The following is a 7500-nucleotide window of genomic DNA, read 5'->3' on the forward strand; positions in this document are numbered from 1 at the left end:
ATAAAAAAAAAAAAAAAAAAAAAAAAAAAAAAAAAAAAAAAAAAAATATATATATATATATATATATATATATATATATATATAATATATATATATATATATTATATATATACATATATATAATAATATATATATTATATACATACATATATATATATATATATATATATATATATATATATATATATATATATATAAGATTATATATTAACATTCATCCTTTTCATATGTCTGTCATAATCTCCTTTAAAAATTGATATCAATAATTTCGTAGTTTACATCAAAATACTAATAATCTTTTTCTCTCCTTATTTCCTAGATTATCGTCTTTTCTTTTCTTTTTTATTTTATATAGTTCGCTGGCAAGGCCATAGAACTGTCATAAAATTATTTGATAACATCCATTTATTTAAAAAAAGACATTAATTCAATTATTTACCTGAAAACGCTAATGTATATATGTTTTTTTTTTCTTTCTTTCTTTCTTTTTTTCTTTAATTCTTTTTCTTTCTTTTTTATTTATTTTTTTATTTTTTTTTTTTTTTCATTTTATTCATTCATTACTTTTCAATCTACTTCTTTCTCTTATAATATCTATTCGCTGAAAAGGTTATAAATTATTCATTAAAGTCCCTCCTTTTTCTACATCTGTCGTATAATCTACTTTTTAAAAAATCATTAACAATTTAACGATTTACAAAAATACCAGTTATTTTTTATTTCTTTTTATGCCAATTTTCAGTTTTATTCACCTATTAATGTTTTTTTTTTCTGTCACCTATAGTATTTATAAGGCCATAAATTTTTTCATTAAGACTATCCCCTTTTTCCGTATGCCATATATATTTAACAAAAGTATTAACAATTTTATCATTTACCTTAAAACAATTTTTCTTTTTTTTTTTTGCAAATTTCCACTCTCATTCACCTCTTAATTCCCTTCGTATCTCTGTTTATTAACATCATTAATAATTTTATAATTTACCTAAAAACACCAACATTCTTTCTTTTTCCATCCCAATTTCCTGTTTTTTTTTCACCTGTTTATAACCCATTAAAACACAAAAAAATTCTTTTATTTCCTTCAAAATTTCCAATCTCATTCACCTCTTAATTCCCTTTGTAACCTCGTTATTCTTTCACTTATAGTATCTGTTCGCTGACAAGGCTATAGAGGTGATCGAATCCTATAACGGCAGAGAGGATCCTTTCTTCCTATACCTTGCGACGCAGAATGTTCACGTGCCACTGGAGGCGAGTTTTCGAAATCTAAAGTTTTGATATATATGTTATATATGTGTTATATATATATATATATATATATATATATATATATATATATATATATATATATTAAAAAGGATTTTGGGTATAAGTGTGAAGTTCATATAAGAATATAGTTTGAGGGAGAGTAATGATAATGATTATGATTATAATGATTTTGATGATGATAATGAAATGATAACAACAATAATATTGATGATGATGATGATGATAATGATAATAAAAAAATAACAATAACAGTAATGATATATTGATAATAATAATGGTAGTAAAAATTATAATGGATATGATAATAACAATAATAATGATAACAATAATAATAATAATGATGATACTACTACTACTATTATTGCTACTATTACTACTAATAATAATAATATTGAAAATAATGATGATGATGATAATAATAATAATAATAATAATAATAATAATAATAATAATAATAACAATAACAATAATAATAATAAAATAATAATAACAACAATAACAATAATAATAACAATAACAAAACAAACAGGTCAGAGTAACAATGACACAACGAAACAACACAACAACAACATGGTCCGAGAGTATCACGGACATGTACCCCGACGAGACAGACGAGAACAGACGGAGGCTAATAGCGATGGTGACGGCCATGGATGAGGGTGTTGGCAGAGTCATTCAGGCTTTGAAGGACAACGGACTCTATGATGATACTATTATAGTTTGGACAACGGACAATGGTGGCAGAGAGTATAAAGGTTTGTGGTTGGTGGTGGTTGGTGGTGGTTGTAGTGTTTCTCTGTGTCGGTTTTGGTGTGTTTCTGTTCAAGTCTGTTTATGTTGATTTCTGCGTCTGTGTCTGTTTTTTTGTTGTTGTTGTTTTCTTTCTTTCTGTTCTTGTTTGTGGTTCTGGTTCTGTTCAAGTCTTTTGATATCTTTGTCTGACTCTCTGTCTGCCTTTTTTTTGTTTGTTTGTTTCTCTTTCTGTCCTTGTTTCTGTTTCTGGTTCTGTCTCTCTCTCTGTCTCTGTATCTCTCTCTCTTTGTCTCTGTCTGTCTGTCTCTCTCTCTCTCTCTCTCTCTCTCTCTCTCTCTCTCTCTCTCTCTCTCTCTCTCTCTCTCTCTCTCTCTCTCTCTCTCTCTCTCTCTTGCTGTGTGTGTGTGTGTGTGTGTGTGTGTGTGTGTGTGCGTTTGTGCGTGTGTGTGCTTGTGTCTTTCTCTGTCTGTTTCTCTCACTGTGTGTGTATGTCTGTGTGTGTGTGTGTGTGTGTGTGTGTGCGTGTGTCTTTCTCTCTCTCTCTCTCTTCCTCTCTTCCCACACATCCCTAAAATATTATCAATCTACTTATCCAATCACCACACTTCCATCGTCAGCCTTTCGACCCATTATGCATTTTGCCCATGAAACCCTCCCCTCCCCCCCCTCTCCCCCTCCCCTTACCCCTTTCCCCAGGCCTCCATTAACAGACAAAAGCAAGTCCCTCCTCTACGATAGCCCTTCCCCTTAGCTAATTACCCTCCGCTAACAACCTTCCATTAGCAACTCTTCATCAACTACCTTACATTAACAACCCTCCGTTAATAACCCTACCTAATAATCCTCTTCTAACAACCCTTCATTAGCTGCCTTACCAAACAACCCTCCATTAACTACCCCCCCCCCCATTAACAACCCTACCTAATAACCCTCCATTAATAACCCCACTAATAACCCTCCATTAAATATCTTCCATTAACAATCCTCCATTTATTCCTCCTCCCCCCCCCCCCTCCTACACTATCGAGACATATACCATTTTTCTCCCCATATGGATCTCTCATTTTCCCTAATACCCTTTCTCTTACCCCAAATCTCCCCTTCTTTCTCCCCTTCTCCACGTCACGATAAACTCCCCATACTCCCTCCACTCCCCTTTCTTCCTAATATCCCTCCTCCCCCCCCCCTCAAGACCATAATTAACCCTTCTCCTCCCTCCTCCCCCTCTCCCCTCCTTCATCCACTTCCCTTGCCTCTCCTCTCCCTCCCTCCCTCCCCTCTCCCCTCTACCCCACCCTTTCCCTTCTCCTTCCCCCCTCTCACTCCCCCTATCCAACCCCACCACCAACCTCCTCCTCTCTCCCCTTCCCCTCCTCCCCCCCTCCCACCACCACCAACCCCTTCCTCTCTCTCACCCTCCCCCTTCTCCCCCCCTCCCACCAGACAACAAACCCCCTCCCCTCTCTCACCCTCCCCCCTCCCACCAGACAACAACAAACCCCCTCCCCTCTCTCACCCTCCCCCCTTCTCCCCCCTCCCACCAGACAACAACAAACCCCCTCCCCTCTCTCACCCTCCCCCCTTCTCCCCCCTCCCACCAGACAACAACAAACCCCCTCCCCTCTCTCACCCTCCCCCCTTCTCCCCCTCCCACCAGACAACAACAAACCCCCTCCCCTCTCTCACCCTCCCCCTTCTCCCCCCTCCCACCAGACAACAACAAACCCCCTCCCCTCTCTCACCCTCCCCCCTTCTCCCCCTCCCACCAGACAACAACAAACCCCCTCCCCCTCTCACCCCCCCCCCCCACCAGACAACAACAAACCCCCTCCCCTCTCTCACCCTCCCCCCTTCTCCCCCCTCCCACCAGACAACAACAAACCCCCTCCCCTCTCTCACCCTCCCCCCTTCTCCCCCTCCCACCAGACAACAACAAACCCCCTCCCCTCTCTCACCCTCCCCCCTCCCACCAGACAACAACAAACCCCCTCCCCTCTCTCACCCTCCCCCCTTCTCCCCCCTCCCACCAGACAACAACAAACCCCCTCCCCTCTCTCACCCTCCCCCCTTCTCCCCCCTCCCACCAGACAACAACAAACCCCTCCGCGGCTACAAGGGGTCGCTGTTTGAGGGGGCCACCCGCGTGCCCGCCGTCATCCGAACGCCCCTTCTGGAGTCCACGCCGCGGGTGTACGACGGCCTCATGCACATCGTCGACTGGCAGGACACCCTCCTCGCGGCCATAGGAGCCTCGGAGGTCGCTGGGGACGACGGGGTCAACCAGTGGGAGGCCCTGAGGTCGCCTGCTGCTTCCTCCCCCTCGTTCGAATCTCCGAGGACGGAGTTTTTCTACAATATGGATTTCGTGCCCGGCGTCGGCATCGATGGCGGGATCAGGTAGGGTTGTGGTTGTGGTTGTTGTTGTTGTTGTTGTTGTTGTTAGTAATGATAATACTAATAACAACAATAATGGTAATAATGATAATACTAATAATAACAACAATAATGGTAATAATGATAATAATGATAATACTAATAATAACAACAATAATGGTAATAATAATAATGATAATAATGATTATAATAATAATAGTAGTAGTAGTAATGACAGCTGTTGTCACTGTTATGATTTTTTTTATTATCAATATTACTCTCATTACCACTGTTGCTGGTATTATTATTAATATTACCATCATTACTACATAATTTTATTATCATCTTCAATATTATTACCACTGCCATCTCTATTGTTATTATAAACACTCTTTGAATGTAAAAGAAAATATGACATAGATAAAAAAAAGGTGTTTATTTATTTATATTTTCAGGGTTGGCAAATATAAGTACATGAGAGGTCTTATGTTGTATACAAACGAGACGGGGCCGTGGCTTTTCAATCTGGAAGGTAGGATTTTGAAAATGTATGTGTATGTATGTATGTGGGGGGGGGGGGGTTATAGGTGTTTGTGGGAGGGGGTGAGGGGTGTGGGGTTGTGTGTGGGGGGGGCAAGTTAGATGATTAAGAAATTGGTATATTAATTTAAAGATATGTAAACGAGGAAGTTAGCTTACTGTAGAGTTATTTCTAGGAACTAACTTTATATCAATTGGATATATTATGAAACCACGCTACATAATTGTTTTGAATAACTTTTTTTTTTACCCTGAATACACAAAAACTAAATATCCATTATATAATTATAAAAATAATATTAACACATTCAACAGCCTCTTTACCCCCCACTCCCCAACGAACCCTGAGATCGCTTTGAACCCTAAAGCTTTTTAATCATCCTATGTATATATTTTCAATGATAAACCACATTAAACGACTTCCTTTTTTCCGGATGATCTGAACGAGACAACGAATCTCTTGGAGTTCGAACCTGAGTTCACTCGGTACCCTCAAACTTTTTAATCATACAATTACACACACACACACACACACACACACACACACACACACACACACACACACACACACACACACACACACACACACACACACACACACACACACACACATATCAATTATCTATATACATAACCTCCTTTATTACTCAGATGATCCGAACGAGACGACGAACCTCCTGGAGTTCGAACCCGACATCGCCCAGGAGCTTCAGGCGAGACTCGAAGCCGAGTTAGAGAACGTGGTGCAGGCGGACAGCATCCTGCCTTCCTTTAACTCGAATCCTGCAAACTGGGGCGGTGCTTGGAGTCCTGGATGGTGTAATGCTTCATGAACTTAGTAAATGATTAAAAAAAAAGAAGAAGAGGAAAAGGAGGAAAGAATAAGGAGTAATGACCTTAGAAATCAAATTTTAAAAAAGCGAAGAAGAAGAGAAAATAATAGTCATTTGTTATTGTGTTCGTAAGCAATATTTATGAGGATATCATTTGTTTGACAGTAGGGAGAGATGAGAATAAAGTTACCAGTGCAGAGAAAGCTCAAACACGTTACCAGTTAAAAAAAGAAATTGCATGATAACAAGGGTTGCATCATCCACGGCATTCGTCAACTTCCCTGCCGTCTCCTAGATGGCGTTGGCAGACGTATCAACGGGCCATTCATAGTGTTTGTCTGTTCTTTACACTCTTGTGGCGAGGATTATGCAACCGAGTTTATCAGCACTTAATAAGTCAGTAATTCGAATGGAAGATTAATGTTTCTTATTTTCTAAGTAATAAAGGAGATAAGATGAAATTGTCTTAATCATTTGCAGATGCAGAAATCACCAAACAATTGTAAGACAAAGAGTGACATTCTTATGAAATGGAGCTGTCTATCCTGGTCCAGTGGCATTATATACAATAAGTGATAAATTACAGACCTGAAACCAGTAATTGACAAATTGATAACATTTTTGAAACAATAAATGAAATACTTATTGCCCACAAGAAGAAAAAAAATCTCTTAAGAGATTAATATAGAACGATATGTAACAATCTCCGCTCACAATTTGCACTCATTAAAAATAAGAAAAAAAAAGAAAACACTCACGTCTGTATAAATAGTAAACTAACACCCTGCTAAATAAAGCAAGTAAGCTATATAGAACCAGTCCGTTGACCTGTTGGCCTTACATTATGCAGTCATGTACTACACGCATGCATGAGTAAATACACACAGCGATAGTGAGGAAGGCAGGAGAAAGAGAGAGAGAGAGATAGATAGATAGATAGAGAGAGAGAGAGAGAGAGAGAGAACAAGATGGACACACATAGAGCTTATATTTGTATATATATGCTTGTTTGTATATTTGTTTGTTTGTTTTGTGTGTGTGTGTGTTTTTGTTTGTCTGTTGTATCTGTGTACTATATATACCCAAACAAAGTTATACGCCCATTTTTTAAAAATCTTACTTCCTTACTTGATTTTATTTATTTATTTATTTGTTTATTCATTATTCTTTATTTTCATGTTTAACGCTTCGTACGTCGCCCGTAACTTGGCCTGACTTGGAGTGTTGCGCGTAATCCCGTGTGAGTTTTATATGTGCCGCTGACAGACAAAACACCCGTTTTTATAGCACTGCATGCGATCCCGGGTGACTCTGCGTTGCCTTGTTCGGTTTTGCTGGACTAATAGTATTAAAATTGGGGAAGGTTGAAAGTACAGGACGTAGACTAGAAAAGGAATTGATAAAATGAATTAGTGTTGTTTATATTCGTAAAGGAAGAAAATGCGTATGTTGTAGAAGAGTAAAGAGAACGAAGATTAAGAGAAGACAGAAGGAACGAAACAAAATAAAAAAGATGATATGAAACGGAGAGATGCAAAGCTTGTATATATATATATATATATATATATAATATATATATATATATATATATTATGATATATATTGCTATAGTATATCATACGACAGATTATTTATATGCATGTATATATGTTTACATATATTATATATATGTGATGTGTGTGTGCGTGTGTGTGTGTGTGTGTGTGTTTGTTTTTGTGTAGTGTATATT

The 7500-nt window shown here is 38.0% G+C and overlaps 1 protein-coding gene across 1 annotated transcript in view; it reads left to right on the forward strand.

Annotated features, from left to right (window-relative positions):
* LOC119584816 (arylsulfatase I-like) overlaps positions 1–6232 on the forward strand; it is a 14259-nt gene extending 8027 nt beyond the window's left edge. The window contains exons 6-10 of the mRNA XM_037933459.1: positions 1150–1274; positions 1855–2027; positions 4113–4422; positions 4854–4930; positions 5590–6232. Coding sequence (XP_037789387.1) covers positions 1150–1274; positions 1855–2027; positions 4113–4422; positions 4854–4930; positions 5590–5771 — 867 coding nt within the window. The 3' untranslated portion in view covers positions 5772–6232. The remainder of the gene's footprint in view (positions 1–1149; positions 1275–1854; positions 2028–4112; positions 4423–4853; positions 4931–5589) is intronic.
* Positions 6233–7500: the final 1268 nt, after the last annotated feature.

This window comes from Penaeus monodon, chromosome 18 (genome assembly GCF_015228065.2).
Source record: "Penaeus monodon isolate SGIC_2016 chromosome 18, NSTDA_Pmon_1, whole genome shotgun sequence".
NCBI lineage: Eukaryota > Metazoa > Arthropoda > Malacostraca > Decapoda > Penaeidae > Penaeus > Penaeus monodon.